General features: G+C 38.7%; 1 protein-coding gene across 2 annotated transcripts in view; it reads right to left on the bottom strand.

The window, feature by feature from the left end:
- gak (cyclin G associated kinase) overlaps positions 1 to 17,150 on the bottom strand; it is a 28,145-nt gene extending 10,995 nt beyond the window's left edge. For both annotated transcript variants that reach the window (XM_063897139.1, XM_063897140.1), the window contains exons 1-11: positions 16,807 to 17,150; positions 13,211 to 13,272; positions 10,170 to 10,229; positions 9,108 to 9,222; positions 8,059 to 8,201; positions 7,716 to 7,841; positions 6,687 to 6,776; positions 6,153 to 6,288; positions 5,300 to 5,412; positions 3,148 to 3,226; positions 1,906 to 2,023 (exon numbers count right to left, since the gene is read on the bottom strand). In XM_063897139.1, coding sequence (XP_063753209.1) covers positions 1,906 to 2,023; positions 3,148 to 3,226; positions 5,300 to 5,412; positions 6,153 to 6,288; positions 6,687 to 6,776; positions 7,716 to 7,841; positions 8,059 to 8,201; positions 9,108 to 9,222; positions 10,170 to 10,229; positions 13,211 to 13,272; positions 16,807 to 16,948 — 1,184 coding nt within the window. In that variant the 5' untranslated portion in view covers positions 16,949 to 17,150. The remainder of the gene's footprint in view (positions 1 to 1,905; positions 2,024 to 3,147; positions 3,227 to 5,299; positions 5,413 to 6,152; positions 6,289 to 6,686; positions 6,777 to 7,715; positions 7,842 to 8,058; positions 8,202 to 9,107; positions 9,223 to 10,169; positions 10,230 to 13,210; positions 13,273 to 16,806) is intronic.
- Positions 17,151 to 18,590: the final 1,440 nt, after the last annotated feature.

The raw sequence follows: 18,590 nt of genomic DNA, 5'->3' as shown, positions 1-18,590 counted from the left end.
GACACTCAATTTTATGGTGTCAGGACAGACATGTGACGCTGGTTAAGACCCAGCTATTGAAAGCTGAAAGTGGTGATTTAGTAAGCAGTGAGTTACAGTATATTAGAACATTTAAACTACCATACTCTCGTTCTCTCAAACAGCCATTCATATATGCAAATATTTAAACATCCTAAGGTACTTTGGAATACATTAGCAGCAAAACAAAAATCGATACACATTTTGAATCAGCTTAAGCCCTCAAAAGCCATGGCGAGTGCATAAAAAGTTAGCAATTGAGCAGAGACTTAAGAACAGGTAGCTTAAAGTAATAAATCAATGGTTAATATAGTGTTAACAGTACTATCAAAATGGTTAAAAGATATAGCTCCAAGTAATCAATAAACAGTAGCAACAGTTAGCTTTGACGAATAAATTATTGATTAAATGGGAAGTAATGGCTAATAAATAAGCTAGCGTTAGCAAAGTTAGCCAAAGTAACTGATTAATGGTTTGAATAGATAACTCAAGCCAATGGAAACAATGTTAAAATGTATAGCTTAAAGTGATGATAAATGGTGACCATAGATAGCCTTAACTAATGCAATTGTTGAAAAAAAAAATGGGGGAATCGAGGAAGTTGTACTTAAATTGAACTAAAAGAGCTAAGCTATGATTAGCATAACAAAGGCTGCTTAATTTAGGTCATGATGCTGGTGGTATAGGCATATTTTAAACAAAGGCTTTCCTTGCTACAGCACCAGCTCTTTGATTAGTTTCTTGTTATTGACAGGCCCTTTCATTTCCTGTACCATGCACAGCGAACATGGTTTGCTTGTTTGCTCAATGGCTGATATCATTTCCTAATCATATGACCATTCCATTCACTCCAAACGATTCTCATCGTTCCATTCACATCAGGCGGTGCATTCATTCAATTGATCTATAATTGAATGTGTTATGTTAGGATCAGCAAGCTGTGATGGCGGACACGGGACAGCAAAAAGGCTTAGTAAGGGTTTATTCTTCCTCTAGATCAAACACAAACTACGGGAGCACACAGAGCAACGCATGAGTTGACGCACGTCACCGACCCATATTTACCTTGGGTTGCTAGGTGATGGACACATAGTGGGACCATGAGGGATTGGGACAGAGAAAAGAAACAACAAAAAAAATAAACAAAAGGACCAAACAAATGGAACAAACCGATGGTAGGATAACCAAATGAAACATCAAACTCTGATGGATATGGATAGAGGGGCTATTAAAGGAACAATTTGCTTATTCTCAATCTCACCCTTGTGAGTCGAACCTCAACATTCATTGTCAATGTTTACTGCAGTCCAGCAAAACAGACTACAATATTCTCAATATTCACTGACTTATGTCAGTCTTTGGTGAAATAATTACAAAGACAGATGAGATATATACAAGGTGTTTCTGTTTCAGGGACAGACAGATATATAGCAAAAAGTTCCTTTTAAAAATGGAAGTGTGGGGGTAGGGTAGGTATGAACGCTTCCATAAACAATTTGCAGGTGTTCAACTATATTTTTTTTAGGTCGATGCAGCTATGATGAGACATGATAACTGATAATTGACAAACAGTATAGTTAAAAAAACTTTGGTGCAAGACAATAAAAATGAGCACCTTGAACATACTGTACTGTCACATCAGCCAACACATACATGTTAAAAAGAAGGATACGTAACGGTGGAACTCTTACCACTTAATAAGTAATAAATGTACATATGTGTAAGAGTAGCCAGTGTGAAATGTGAAAGGTTATTCAGTCAACTCCACACTGTTAACGCCAAGTTAAAAATGTATTTTGTGAAGTGAAAAGCCTAAAAGTGAAAATAGTATATGAATAAATATAACATTTATGGTTAGATAATGGTATACAGGTGGGTGCACCTTACCTTGCTACTGACTGGATGACCTTAGAGGATGTGTCCTTGATGTTGGTCAGGAATCGCTCGGTTCCTCCCTTCAAGATGTCAAAGAGGCCGCTGCCCGCCTGATCAGGATCGTATATGCCTAAAGACATCATGGGGGAAAGAGAGAATTCTGAATACGATAGATTTGCAGATGTGTCAAACAGTCTAATGAAAACCCTGTATAATTGGAAGTTTTACATTTTTAAATGTTTTATTAATGAATGGACTTAAATATTTACCCAAAACCAAGTTACAAGTAATAAATTATTCAAAGTTAAATTCATATTCTATAAATGAAGATGTGGGTACAAAGTATAAATTCCAACAGTCATAATAACACAATTTAACACACACAAACATTTAATAACTTTTGACAAGAGATTCAGCAAAGAGTTTCAGAGGGATTGTTTGTTTTACATTAAGGTAAATGCAATGGATGCAATCTGTTGCTGTCAGCTGGGGTGAATGACTCATTTATTGCCCAGGTCTGACAGTATGAAGTGCTCGAGCAGTGGAGCCACACCTCAAGAGGAAGAGCAACATATCCTGCCTATTGACAGATGGGTGACTCAGTGGGCAAAAATCCTCTTAACCGCAGTATACACATTTTTGGGTGTGTGTTTGGAAACACCCGTTATGCTAATTTATAAAAAAGGTACAAATAAAAAGGTTCAAATAGCCATAAAATAAGAGTGTTCCATTTCGACAGCTTGCAAACTTCCTACTTTTTTCTTCAGAAATATCGTAGGGTTTGAAATCGTAGTCATCACGCTAAATGATTCTATAAATAAATTAACCAAAGAAGGAGGATATTTTTATTGTTGGCTGGTCATATGGGAACCATGTACAACTCTCAGCTTAACAGCTGTGTTATCTGTGTTTGTAAGAACATGTGTCCCTGGTCAAATATAAATAAGAGGTTTTACAAACAAACAGCAGTTTAGTTCATTTACCATCATGTTCAGCCACACCTGAGCGGCAGAAATAAGAGGACAGCTCTATGGATGTTTATTTGGATTAAAAAAGTTGTTATTTTACCAAATTGTTGAAGGGCATCATATGAAATGTTAGGATATGTTGTCCTTAAGAAAATCAGTTGTTACATTTAGCTTTTCAGAACAAACACAATTTCTTCGTTTTCAGATCGCCCTCCTTACTTCAATTTAAAACATTTTAAGCAAACACAGACCTGAGTATATTACTGTCATCAAAAGAAACCCTCACCTGCATTGTTGTGGACGTTCTGGATCTGCATGGGAGGCTGGGCTCCGTTGTTTCCAAAACCTCCGTTCTGCTCCAGCAGCTGCAGACATTCATAGCCGTCATACACCGGACGCAAGCAATAGTACGCATTCAACATTCTCACAGGTCAGTCATATAATGAGGAGCAACAACACTAGCAGCCCGGGCCTACAATTTTGCCTAAGATGCTCCAAACTGATATTCTTTAGAAATGCAAAAACATGTCTTCCTTAAAAATGGATAAAACACCAAATGCCAAAATACATCTTAGCAAAGATTAAAAAAAAGGTCCTCAATTGAAGAAACAGGATCAGGTGACCTCAAATAGAGGAACAGAAAAAGAGCATAAATCGAGTGTTAAGCAACAGCTGTTTTCTGTAAATAAAAAAATCACGAGAATGAGCACAATCATAAACACATAGATTGTTTCAGACGTGCAGATTCAAATAATTCTTTGATGAGAACTGGAGGGTCTGGGACTGCGTTGAGACAGTCAGACAGCTTCTGCTTCTCGCTTCCCCTCGAGGATGTCTCTGTCTTTCCCTCTCATTATTTCACTTCCATCTGTGCTGCTTCCATCACAAGTTTTTTGCTCTCTTTCCTCTCTGCTCCATCTCACAGTCTTTCTCTTCCTATGTCTGTGCCAAGAAGCAGCAGAGAGAGGAGGAGGAGGAGAAGGTGGAGGATTATAATCTTCTTATCTCCAACAGGGAAACCCCCTTTTAAACCCTGATCAGATCAGCAAATGCAAGCTCTGCCTTCACTCTGCCACATTTACCAGACATATCAGGATTCAATTTGGTATGAAATTGGCTGGTTACGATTCAGAAGAACTCAGCGCTTCAGATTAACAATGTGTTCATAGCAATAGCACAATATTAGAATAAGAAGGAAGAAGATTCAACTTTATTGTCATTGCACAGTGTACAAGTACTAGGACAACGAAATGCGGTCTCTGCATTTGACCCATCCTAGTGTTAGGAGCAGTGGGCTGCCATTATGTACGGCGCCCGTACAGTGTCTGTATATAAACTTGTCAAAGGCTACATTCACTGGCTCAGCTATATAATCAGTCATGTGTACAGTGCACATTAGAAGGTTTTAGGAATAAAGACGAAGTCCTGTAAACCTGAAGACTGTTGACATAGTAATAAGCTTTTCGTACGGTTAAATCACTGTGGCTGCAGATTTGTTCTGTTCCCAAGTCTTAGCTCAAATTGTTGTCTTTAATCTTTAATCTTGATTTTAAATCTCATTATAAGGAAACAGCTACTATGGGTGGTAGATAAAAAAACTAAACTAATACAAAAAAAGAATTCTGCCTTCACAGTTAAGCTCTCATTCAATGTTTGCTTTACAACCAGGATCACTGCATGTTTTTTTAAATTTCAGTTTCACCCATTTTTCACCTCTGTCTCTTCGGGCTAGAAGAAGAGAAGAGAGGAGCCTGGGAAATAGAATACGGACTCCTTTGAGCCTGCCTCTGTGTGTGTGTGTGTGTGTGTGTGTGTGTGTGTGTGTGTGTGTGTGTGTGTGTGTGTGTGTGTGTGTGTGTGTGTGTGTGTGTGTGTGTGTGTGTGTGTGTGTGTGTGTGTGTGTGCATTGGTTGCATGTGAAACTGAGCAAGTGTAACCACAAAAGCAAATTGAAAGCTGACAAGTGTGTGTTGGGTTGGCCCATCAATAGCCTCTTCACAGGCTGGCGGACACTGAGGATATGCCCCCTGTGTCTCTGCCAATACACTTGTTTACTCCAAAATGCACTTGGTTGTCACCTTCTCACAACTGAAGCAGAAGCCACTGTAGACAGTTTGAGATAAGGGAAACAAATGTACTTCCCTTGTCTCTTCACTAGAAGAACAGACTCATTTATAATTATTACACAGCCATTGTATTGCAACATGACAAGCCAGATGGTTTGTAACGCAGAACTGTCTGAGAAGCCATCATTGGAAACTGTTTGGAAACTGCCAGGCACTTACAATTATATGTAAAGGATAGAGTGACAAAGTATACACTAGAGATAGCAGAGGGTAGACTATGAGAGAAAGGCTTTTGCTGGTGTATCACTTCTGGAACCTGGTGCTGCAGTATTATTTTTTGCATTCTTACAACTGCACAGAATACAAACCTACCTCTGTAATGGGGGACTTGGGGTTGACGTTGCGTGCTGCAGCTATCTCCTGGAGCTGGTTGACCAGCTCTGTGATAGACAGGCGCTCCTCTGGGTTTACCTTCAACATCGAACCTGGAGGAGAGAGGAGGAGGAGGAGGAAGGAAGAGGGGGAGAGTGAAAAAATCAATAAAAGTAAAATATGTAGAGATTTCCAACAATGAGGACAACAAAAAGATGAAAGCAAGGCCCTGAACATGTCATTTACCTTCTTGATGAAAACGTGTAATATTGACATCATGTCAATTTTACAGATTTAATAATAGTGTTTAGTCATAGACTTCACTTTATTTTTGGTGTAAATAAATAAATTCAACAAAATAAAAATGTTGACTTATTATTTTTATGTATTTATTTTTTAATTACTGTTGTCCTGAATTATTTTAGCCTTGTGTAATGAAAGTATGATACTGCAACAGCCCAAATTAACATTTTGATTAACACAAAAAAACATTTACCATATGCACAGCAATCAACATGAATAATCAAAACGATGAAAAGTACTATTTAAATAAAGAGGTTAAATGAAATGTATGTTTTGTGCCGCTATTTGCAAGTTTGCATTTCCCAGCAGGTGGCGCTGTTTAACCTGATCAGATTAGCTAAAATACTGCCATTATTTTCATGGCTTTCCTCTTTATGCCGTGTCGAATGAACGTTATGTTTAAAAAAAGGTGCAATTCTAAACATTCTTTTGGTGAAAAGTCATTTTGACATGCGGTAACTTTGATTTGTAAGCAAGAAGCGTACGTGGAAATAGCTGGATGGAAGAATAAATGACAGGCAGAAAGTAGCAATCACAAAGAGGTACATACGTATGAGGTTGTGATACACAGTGTACTTGACGTCGTTCTGAGGAATAGAGTATTTTCCATTGACGATTTGCAGCTTGGCCCCCTCCTCGAACGGGTGCTGCTTAAAACACAAGAGGTAGAGGATGCATCCTAGGGCCTGGAGGAGAGCGGGAATAATAAAACAACAATAAACTCTCAAGCCAAACTTTTTATTAAACAGAAAACAAATCAGAAAATTGTCACAAGAAAGTCACTTACACAAATCAATGTCAGAAGACTAAATAACTATAGTAGGAAGGATGTCCCGGTAATGGTTCTGCATAAAAGGCTAGAACTCGGTCTGTTGTGTTTCTAAAATATCGAGGCTTTTTTTTTTACACTTTCCTTATAACTACAGATTAGAAAATGTGATGTTTCGATCTTCAATCATCTTGCCTCTACGCACAATCTCTCCTCTAAAGCTCTGCTGTAGCAAGGGTAAAATATTAACTACAAACGGTCTTGGAGTAGCTGTGACATTGAGGGAAAGAAAATGAAAAAGGGAAAAGCTCTGACCCAGATGTCCTGTTTGTCATTGATTGGGAAGTTGGAGTAGAGATCGATCATCTCCGGCGTTCGGTACGCTGGAGTGGTGTTCCTTGTGATCTACAAACAAACAGAAAAAAAAAGAGTAGTTGTAATTGTAGTAGATCCAAGTATCAAGCTGAAGTCTCAGTTTGGTGAATCTTTAAATGATGTTCATGCATGCAAAGTTCTTAGAGAACCTTGGGACTTAATTATTACTTTTATTAAAATTACACAGCTATTTTTTTCCACACAGAGAAATAGGCATGCTTTTGAGAGAGAAATGATTCCAACTCAACTAAACACATGCCCAACTCTGATATTGCATCATAAAATGGAGCTTGAAAACTGGTGCCAGATTGACGTGATGCTTATTACATTTAGAAACCAGGATCTCTGGGGTCCTGCATACTGAGGTCGTCTGTGGCAAAGCTCCTGTGTGTCTGTGTGATTATGGTATGAATATCATCAGGGTGGATCTGTGCTTCCTGGACCTCTAGCTAATAATTCAATCAAAGGTTTCTGGTTTTAGTTGCACACGATGACGTCAGTATTGTCACTGATCCACTGTAACGTCTGAATGTGTTTTTACCATTCAATCAAATAAATAACTATATTACTAAATACTCAAAAATGTTGAGTATTTATTATTCAGTCTAAGAAAACTGGCAGTGTCTTTTGGTCTTTAGCTAATGACAGATTAAAACTAGTGCCTCAAATAAAATGGTTGTGTAGTGTGAGACTTGATACTACATTCTAGAAACATTTTTTTTGTTTAGTATTTAACATTTTTTATTTGGATAAAAACAAATATACTAGAAATATCAGAGTTTGAGAAAATTGATACAGGAACAAATCATGACCTATTCAGTCACAAAGCAAAACAACTTCTGCTTTACCGTGCTATATGTTTAAAGAGATAAGAAATCATCTATTATGTGAGAGGGTGTACTGTATGTAAAAACTGTATTATATAGATTATTGAGAGTTTGGGTGTGCTTGTGTGTGTGTGTGGTGTACCTCGTCCTCCACCATGGACCTCTTCTGTGCCGACCAGCTGTAGTCGGGGTAATGTGACACTGTGGTAGCGCTGCCAAAGTCACACAGCTTGATGGTGCCCTGGTTACTAATCAAGAGGTTCTCAATCTGCAACAAATCAAGGAAGCACTGTTGGAATGTCCCTTAATGCACATTTAATAATGTGGTAGCCACTTATCTATAGTACAATCATTTGTTTTGCTTTAGATTGCAGCGGGTTAGGGTTCAATCTAACTCATATGACAAAATGCTCCATTAATTTCACTCAATCCTGGTGTTGCTGCATGTAATGGATACTTCATGATTGACTCATTACACTACAAACCTTGAGGTCTCTGTGTGTGATTGGAGGCTTCTGTTTGTGCATGTGCTGCACGGCGCGGCACGACTGGTAGAAGATTTTCAGCACAGTGTCACATGACATGGGAGCCCTCTGCTCGACCCGCTTTATAAAGTCCACCAGCTGACCTGATGTGGGGGAAATATAACAGATAGATGAATAAAAAGTCATACAGTAACACTGGTCACTCCACAGAAGCCTCTCTATGTTGGTGTATATTCAGTTGTGAAAATATGACAGCCTGCAGATAAAAGTCTTGAATTATGTTATAAATGAGTGAATCAAATAATGCAAAAGTGCTCCAAACGCAATGATTAATGACTCGAAAGTGTTCAAACATAGGTTTTAAGGTTCCTTACAAAGCTGGAGAAAAGTCTAAAAACTCATCTGTCATAAATGAAAACTCAGGGTAAACCTAAAGGGAGTACATGTATAATGTATTCCTAGTGTACAACACAATGCTGTGTAACAAAATGCAGTTATAGCTCCCTTCTGCTACACAATAAAAACAGTTAAAAAAGAGGTGTTTGTGTTTCAGTGGTGCATGAGTTAAGAAGTCTCCCAGCATGAGGAAAAGAGCTGCTCTGTAGTCTGGAGGGAGGACAGCAGATTATTCGGTATCACTTGCCAGATGGCAGCAGGGGGACAGGCTGAGGCTGGGGTTAGTATTGTCCTTTAATCTCCCCTGGGCTTCTACAGGCCCCTCTTCCCACAGAGTAGAGCAGGAACTTGAAATATCGCTGACAGGAAATTGTTTCACCATGGCTGTCTTCAAGTTAGAGTGACTTCTGACTAATCAGTAGAGATGCACTGGTTACACATTTCCTAGATGATTACAATTTCAGTTTTCTTTTTTTATCTGCCGATTCCTTTTTTCTTTCTTTCGGTAACTTATCTTTCAATTGAATTTTTCTTTAAGTAGCCGAACGATCAGGATATCTCTTTTGGTTTGATGAATGAATAAGTTCTGATTCAGTTGTGAAGAAATAAAAAACATAGAGTTAGCAAAACAGGGAGAAAATGTGTGCAGTTACCTTTACACAGCTCAGTGAGGATCAAGAACTCGGCCTGTCCGGTGTCTGACTCCTCCTTACTGATGGAGGCAGCGGAGCAGAACTGAACCATGTTGGGATGACCCGACAGCTTTTTCTACGGAGCCAGCAGGTCAAGGAGCATACAGTTTAAACACTACTGTGGATTCTCAAACACCAAATACTAAACATCCTCTGAAGATGGTAGCAGTGTTTACCTGTGACTTGTCAAAACACTTTGGAGGGTGTTTTTTAATATGATAAAACAAAAAAAGTGATTTAGTGACATTGATCATTCAGTTTGATACAGAGCCAAGCTAAGACCCTAACACAGTTATGGAGCTTGCTGTTTACAGGGAGAATTCACTAGTGGCTTCAGACTCTTTTTCTGCCTCATCAGCATGAGGAATCAAACATAATACACATAGTCAGGATCTGAATACACAATGTGGCAATGGTAAGAGGAACACAATCCACAATGTGCTATAGCCTACAGCTTGAAAGCAGTGTTACACCACAGTATACGGCATGTCCAAGCATGTTTTAGCTGCTGGCCAAAAAGTCTGTCACTGATTTGAAATAACCTCTGTGAAATAAAACATCTCCTGAAACATTACAAGTGGATGCTTCGGTGATTTCAAACTCAGATGCACAAAAGTATCTTTAAATGTTCTTGATAACCAATGAAAACCACATTTGTAAATAAAAGCCTTCAAATGTATTTAGTCTCTGTCCTGTTCATCACACCATCTAACACAAGAAACAGAGAGCGCTTCAGGAAAGATTTACAAAAGGCACCTAGCAGTCTTCTTCGTCAAACCACAATGCTATTATAAAGCTAAACACTATAAACATCAGTTAGTGGTAGCATTGCGCATTCTGACATTGTGTGGTGTTGCCTGTAAACTACAAATAATCTAGTGATGACAGTTTACTACGCTGGACATAGATTCACATTTTTGTAAATGAATGGGTACGAATAGCCTTCGCCACGTTCTTCACTGAACACTGATCCTAAGAGAAGAACAAGTGTTTTCACCGTGATGTGGAAATGATTAAGGATACCATGAAGCAGACTTCCTGTATGATTTCCTTGTTCTTCTCTTCCTCGTTGGACAGCAGCCTCTGCAACAAAAGCACACAAACAGAGACCGGTAGTTTGTTGTTATTCTGTGACAAAATAAGACATCATCTTTTTAAGAGGGATGGCAAACATGAATGCACCTACATATAGAATCAATAAACCACCTACAGTACTTGCTTTGAACATGAGAGAAAACTGATGTTTGCCAAGTCAAACAGGATAAGAGACGATAACATTGACTGTTCCTGCTGATTATGTGGAGTGTGGAGTTCAATGGCCACTTACACAATTCAGTCTGGGTTTAGACCCAGTAGAAAGAAACCTAAAAAGGAAGTTAGCAAGCAAGCAGAACATGAGCCATAATGTTTGGCATGCTTTTGTCAACCATGTCAATATTTATCATGCATTAAAAATGTTGACAGGCAATTGCTGAACTTAAAAACCAAACAAACAGCATCTTGACCTTTCCCTTTCAGCAGCAATACACAGAAGAGAGTATCCGCAGATGATAAATGCATGAGTGCACATTCAACATGGACAGAATATTAAAACATGAAGCAGATGGTCCCAACAAAATCCAAACTGTTCCATAATTCATTCATTCTTTCTTTAGTTCTTTATTTTTTTGTCTCTTTCTCTAAGAACAACCTAGCTTAGGGTTTGTCTATTGATTCAACATAGAAGGAGAAGTGGAATCTTAATGTATGGTTAGCATATCATTGTGTCTTGATGTATTTGTAATATACTGCAGCTGTAAAGGGATCTGGCCCATCCTAACTCCAAGACATGGTCAAACAATACACTCCAGCAGGTGCACTTTGTTCTCCATCAACCAATCAGCTTGCTACTCCATCAGACCCTCACTGTGAAGTGGAACCAGGTGCACCTCAACAAAGACTCACCTTTTGGCTATCCTGTCTCCCAAATGGTGGAACGAGCTTCCCACTGATATCAGATCAGCGGAGAGTCTACATACACTATATAAACAAAAGTATTGGGACACTCCCCTAATTATTTAATTCAGGTGTTCCAGCCACACTCATTGCCACAGGTGTATAAAATCAAGAACCTAGCCATGCAGTCTGCCTTTACAAACATTTGTGAAAGAATGGGTCGTTTAAAGAGCTCACTGAATTCAAACGTGGTACTGTAATAGGATGCCACCATTGCAACAAGTCAGTTCGTGAAATTTCTTCTCTCCTAGATATACCACGATCAACTGTATGTGGTATTATTGCAAAGTGGAAACGTTTAGGAACCACAGCAACTCAGACCATGTAAAGTTACAGAGCGGGGTCGCCGAGTGCTGAGGCGCACAGGTGTTTCCAGCATGACTGTGCCCCAGTGCACAAGGCAAGGTCCATAAAGGCATGGTTGGATGAGTTTAGTGTGGAAGAACTTGACTGGCCCACACAGAGCTCTGACCTCAACCCCATTGAACACCTTTGGGATGAACTAGAACAGAGTTTGCGAGCCAAGCCCTCTTGCCCAACATCAGTGTCCGACCTCATAAATGCTCTTCTGGATTAATGGGCAAAAATTCCCAGACACACTCCAACATCTTGTAGAAAGCCTTCCCAGAAGGCATATTAATGTCTAAGAATTTGGAATGGGATGTTATAAAAGCTCCTCTAGGTTTAATGTCTAGGTGTCCCAATACTTTTGTCTATATAGTGTATCTTCTGTCGCAAACTGAAGACCCACCTGTTTCGCTTATACCTTGGGGAATAATAAAAAAAGACTAATAATAGAAATAACGCATGTAAGAGTTTTACTTATGCACCAGCACTTAGAATAAAACTGCTTGTTTGAAGTAAATATGTCAACACTGTTGTCCTTAGTTTGAATCTTTATGGTTTATTGCACTTATTGTAGGTCGCTTTGGATAAAAGCGTCAGCTAAATGCTAGGTAATGTAATGTAGTGTTTAACTGTAAAGGGTAATGTCCACTTGGGTTTTTAAGTCCAGTCATAATGATCACACAGAAAATACACACAAGCATTCTGAGCACTGATTGATATTTACTACTAGAAGGTACTAATGTTCAACGGTGCACCAATACTAGAAAGGTATCGCGATACCCTACCGTTAAAAATGCAACGATTCCCCCATTTCATCAGTATCAGTACTTTAAGAATGACATTGTTTTAATAAGAGCCGTATTTCCTGTGTGTATTAAGCGTTCTGCTTCCAAGCCATGCCTGCAGTGCCTCCCCTCTCTTATGCACGCTCTAGCTGTCATATCATGTGGCAAAACGAGAGCATGGATGCAAGTGCCATTGCCGATGCGCCTCGGCTTGTTGACAAAAAAGGCGCAAGAAACTAAATTTGGAAGTATCTTGGTTACATCTCTGCTGACGGAGAACACGCAGCTCTACATGATCACCGCCGCAGCTCCGACCGTTGTGACGGGATCGGTGCGCGGAGCAAAACACGTACTTCAAGTTAAAGACCTAACACACTTAACTATCTTATCTATATCTGGAACTAGCTAAACTAGTTATAAATATAAATATAAACTATAAATATGTTTATTCTTCACTGTCGGGTCACTCATTACTGGATCATTGAGCTGCATGAGACGGATACGACTGGCTGTCAGGAGAGAGGAAGAGAGAGTACTCCATTTATTTCTCCTGTGTTATTATCCAAAGTTAATGTAAACTTTTGAATAATGTAGTTCATCTACTATAAGTAGCTCGTTTGATTTTTTCCCTCGTTTGAAATAAAGCACAACAATGACATTTAGGACGGTTTCCCCTTTTTTAAGAAAAGTATCGAAATTGCAATTCTTGACTTGGTATCGGTATCGAAAAGAAAATGTTGGTATCGTGAAAACACTAGTAGGTAGGTATTCAACAATTCCTTTTTTTTAATCTAATGTATCATTCTTAGACATTGCCATGCCTCCTTCAAGTGAGGGAATGACTGACTAATGAGTGTGACACAAACACTGTGAGTGGCTCCACAAGTAGCAAGAAGCACAGGTAGAATTTCCTCAGTAAGTACACCTTTGTCTTACCTTGAGGGCATAGTCTTTCCCACTGCTCATGTCCTGGGCTTCATACACAAAGGCAAATCCACCTGAAGAAAGAGAGAGCACCCATGTTATTATTCATTACATCAACATGAATAGCACATACACCCTTAAGCTCTTGAAATGATACACAATGGTCAATTTGGTAGCACAATTTGTTCTGATTTTTATACGTGCAATACTTTTGAACCAGCTGATTGGTTCAAAAACGGTACTCATCGTAGAAACAAAAACTTCACACCAAGTATATTTTTGTATATGTCATTGCTCTGTGACATCACTTAGGGCAGTGATTAAAAAGCAAAGCATAAAAAATAATGGAACATTTCCCAGAGCTGATTTTTAGAACCATGCTTTACATGCACTCATAAACATTTATGCCTGCAGGTTGCCAAGTGTAACCACAGTGTTATCAGCTGGCCACTGGGCAGCAACATTGAAAATGGAGACTAAGTGCCTTGCTCAAGAACAACACAAGCTCACTCCTCAAAGTTTTGGGCCACTGCAAAGCTCTTGCTGAATATACACCTATTAACTGAGGGTGTAGCCGAAAAACCTGAACTGGTGACAATGTTGGCAACGCTGCAGTAATAATGAGATATTTGGGAGGTAAGAGACAGAGCTTTTAATAGAACAGCAGCACATTGCTCTAATTAGTACAACGTCATTGACGAACAATCAGCTCCTCTGTAAGCCAAGTTAATTAAAATGGGCCATTGTCATTGAAGTTTCAATGTATTTTTCGTGATAACTCAAAATGTTACTAATTTAAAAGCCACTGTGGCAAGTGGACAAGAACCTTTCATTTCCTAACTTTTCCCATCAAGTGGGTGCATCTTTGTATGTTCATGTATTAAGCAGTCCAAACAAGGCCAGGGGTAGGTTACCATAGTGATGAGTAAATCAACAACCAGCCTGTGAAATCTTGAATGAGCGCACTCAAGATCCTAATCTTTAAACCTTTATTGCTCAGGAGAGGACAGTCCTAATTTGTTTAACGTCACCAAGGAATCAGACCAACCACCCTATAGTCACATACACTTATAACTTAAGCATGAAAGGAAAATCCCTTCAAACACACACTCTACCTTTAAGGCCCTTAAAAGTCACTAAAACACAAAGCAACAATTGGCTATCTAACAACATCATTTATTGTCCATTACAGCAACATTAATGTGCCATGCTTTGCTGTGAGGATTCACAGACGACCCTGTGGGGATCACATGGTTTCCTCTGTCTTTTTCTGCCAAAAGGGCTGAACTCTGAAATGCTCCATTTTCTTTGCTCTAATTACGAATGAGGGTAAAAATCCTACTCCATCATACAACAATTTATTAAATCTTGCTATGACGCAATCTTTGTGGTTGTGTTAAATAATTAGAGGAATAAATCATAAGGAATGAAGCACATCTTGTCCTCTCTGGCTCTTTATAAAGAGACTTGACAATAGTTTCACCTGCTCAGATGAGGGCATGAATTTCAAATGGAAGACTAAGGGACAATGCTCCAAAAAAACAGTTTATTCAGCTGGAGATGTTCATTTCTACACCCCAGATGAAAGATAACTTAAAAAATATGCTCAAAACAAGATTACAACCACAACTGGTGTGATGACTTTTTTCATAAGGAACACATAAATTGAGGGAAAAACATTCAAGAAATAAGATGAGTTTGTTATAGCCAACATTGTGTTGTCTCACCAGGATATGGTTGAGGTAACACAACAAAGACACCTTTCAAAGAGCAGAATGGGAGTTTGAAAAGGGCAGAGGTTACGAGTTGATTTGGATTTTAAATCCTTTAAAGGCTGTTCAACTGTCATGGCTGAACATGTCTTATCATAACACCTTGAATATACTTTTGATCAGAGTGGAATTAATGCTGAAAAGGCAACACTTTTAAGTAATCATTTATCAAGCAAAAATGGAAAGCATTCATTTGGGCATCTTAATTGTGAATATTTCTCAGTTTAATATCCTTGTAAGTTTAGTTTGACACTATGGGCAAATACTAACAATGTAATGCCGCTTTTAGCAGCCTCCTTAGGGTTATTTTTTTCCAGATCTACCTTTATGTTTTATTAGCGTATGCATAAGTATATCTTAAAGAACACAGTGTTTTCTACATATATTTAAAATGCAGTAGGGACTGAATACCTATGAGTGAGTCAGAGCAGAGGGTTGCAAAAAGTGGACATGAAAGTTGGTACTTTGTCTGACGGAGGAACACTCTTATCAAAAATCGTTTTCTTACACTTGAGGTTATGAAGCAGTCTGTCTGAATTAGTCAGTAAGGGAACAGAGATGACTCACACTTTCAAATGATACAACTTGCTGTCATTTTTCTAAGGAAATCTTGTTGTTGCAGTTCTTCCCCCTAAATATTATTGGTTAAATTCTATTTAACCAGCTGTTGACTAGCCTGATACAACTAGTCAACAGCTGGTTAAGTTGAATTATTAAGATTCTTTCAGAGTTCTGACCTAATGGTCTGACCATGCTGAAAACTGTTGACACTGGACAATGACTTACTTATTTAAGGACCTTACTTATCTCACTGCATGTTAAACAGATTTTCTGTAAAATGTATTTCTGGTTAGATGATTTACAATTTGCAAATATGTCAAATATGATTAAACAAGTATTCTTTAAATACACCCAACATAAAGGTTAACATTCTGCATTGACAGTCTGTTCTACCTCTATGTCAAGGAACTCAAGATGTGTTACAGTGTAGTAAGAATGTCGTGCAACTTCACAATGGAGGGCCAGAATCCCTGTTCCCTGCTGGAAGATAAGAAACCTGATCTCTGGGTTTACATGTGCCCTGTAACCAGAGTTGTTGCTGACCAACAAATACAGACTGCTTCTTAAGATTCAAACTCAGACACCTCATTGTAATTTAATGTCCCAGAAATAGTGGACCCTTAGAATTGTGCAGGAAAGGATGATGGGACACAGTTAAAGAGTATGTTTTGAGTAACACATTGCATCTTTTGATTTGAGGAATCAGAGGATAAAAACTACAGGCATTCCCTCCCTTTGAGGAATCCAGCAGAGCTCTGCAGAGGTGTTTGCACTGTTTCAAAAAGTAAGAGCTTTGGTAACAACATTGTCATCATTGATATTTTTACTTTGCCATGACATATCTTTCTCTGTATTATTCTGTCTTTTGAGTAAAATTGTCTTTCATCCAAGGAACATGATACGGTGTGGGCTCTGTAGCAATCTATGGGTTGGGAATCGGTGGACAAGAAAAATGCAGCTTTGCTGTTGCTGCAGAATTTATCATGATGTGAGAGCGAAGCGGGGATAAATGCTACGTTTACGTACCATACAGCCTGAAACTTCAGGTTTTCTATGCATCACAATCTGGAAATGTTTTAATGCTTTTATCACGCTCGAAGCCACATTATCAACTGATGTTTACATGGTGACTCATAGCTCTGCAGTTGCAAACGCTATTGTCAATGACTACCAGTAGAAATATGTCACTGCTAGCCTGTTAGCTCGTTCAGCTACTTAGCATGCCTAGCAGCGACAGACGTTATCAACATTTCTCGTAGTCTAACACCGTCTCACCTTCAGCGATCACCCTCTTGATCCTCAGCTTCATGTCACCGAGCTCAACGACCTGTCCCACGAAGTCATTCTGGTCCCGGCCTGCTGCTCCGGACACTCCGGGCCCGGCTAGGAAATCCAGTGCTGACTGGAACAGGGACATTTTATCCAGCGCCCTGCTTCAGACTCACAGAGGCCGGCTCCAGGTGAGGAAATCCGCTGTGTATATCCCGGAAGACTGAGTAGAAAACCCCACGGTTGTTTATTCTGTTATAAAGGTTTATAATCTGGTGATATTTTTCTTTCACTGGACGCAAACATCCTCTTCCTGCTGCAAAGCTGAAGAGGCCGCCACCATCGCCAGCGCTGACTTCCGTGAAGGGTGATGACGTCAGGACACGATAAAATCATGTGATGTACCAATGGATGTACCCATGGATGTACCATAGAGAAAAACGTATTGTACAAAAACGAATGTTGAAAAACATTTGGGGAAGTCTCAAATTTAAACAATTCATAAAAAACATGTATCAGAACGTTTTGTTGTTATTGCAGAGGGGTATGGCATCACCTGTGTAGTGCAGGTCTGCATTGGTAGACTTTTCAAAGAAGTATTTTCTTAATAACTTCAACGACTGTTTTGTATTGGCTCTTTGATTTTATTATTTATTTGACTTGATTTATTTATTATGGTGTCAAACTTACAATATTCCTCTAAAACACAGAAGAAAAGCTTAAATATCACGTCTTATCCAGAAATTAACATAAGGAAAGCATGTTTGTTGTATATCGTGTATGTGTACGCCATCTACAGGACATTGTCTGTCAACTGTATGTACTAGGCGTTTGGATTAGGGTCTTAAACACTTTCAAGTAGTGCACAATCTATGTGTTGCCTTACCTAAAAAAGCTTATAAATGTGGTTTGAATGCAGGAGTGAAGAATGTACATGCAATTGTTATGTTTTTGCAATGCCCTTATCCTGATATCAAAGGAAGTGTTAAGTTATGACACAAATTGTTTTCTGTTAGAAACTAAAAGGCTGATTTCCCCGGGTAATTTATCATAAGTACCATTTCCTTGATCTGACATTTTCAGTTTGAATCAGTGGTTACAGTTAGGGCATCTATGCATGCTCTCATTGAACTCTTCATCTTTAAATTAAATTAATTATATGTCATAGCAGTTTAAAAAACACAAGGCTTTCTTGGCTTCTTTAGATCATGTCCCCACTGAAAAAGATAAACCCGCCGTGACCCATTGACATGTACTGCTGCAATATACTAAATCATGCTGCATGTAAGGCAGCAAAGACAGTTTGTGTCAGTTACACTTTTGAATTCACAGAGCAAGAGCAGTCATTGGGAAATTAACAAAATCACTGATAGAATGTTACACAATTTAGAATTTTGGCTGGACCTTTGGAAATATGGCCTCATGTGGAAACAGAGCCCAAAAGATAAAACAGACACTTATTTTTGGAGTTTAGCCAGGGTTTATTTGAGGTCAATTAAAATCTCAGAATTAGTCAAATACAGAAAGGTTGGATCAGTGAGACTTGATCATAGAGAATATAGTCAATATAAACTCTATGTTATATAAAATCCCAGGGGGTTGCGATATTTAAAGACAAGGCAGACCAATAATGTCACATACATGTATAATCAAGGATGACATTTAATTAATTTTATAAAGACATCCAAAGCAATGTTCGCTTTTTGAAAACTATGATGTGTATGCACAGTTTAGTGTTTTGAATCAAACACAACCTCTTTCAAATACACCAATCACTTTCATTTAAAGAG

The sequence above is a fragment of the Eleginops maclovinus genome, chromosome 12 (genome assembly GCF_036324505.1).
Source record: "Eleginops maclovinus isolate JMC-PN-2008 ecotype Puerto Natales chromosome 12, JC_Emac_rtc_rv5, whole genome shotgun sequence".
NCBI classification, from domain to species: domain Eukaryota; kingdom Metazoa; phylum Chordata; class Actinopteri; order Perciformes; family Eleginopidae; genus Eleginops; species Eleginops maclovinus.
Note: the sequence above shows the minus strand (reverse complement) of the source record. Positions and strands in the feature narration are given on the sequence as shown.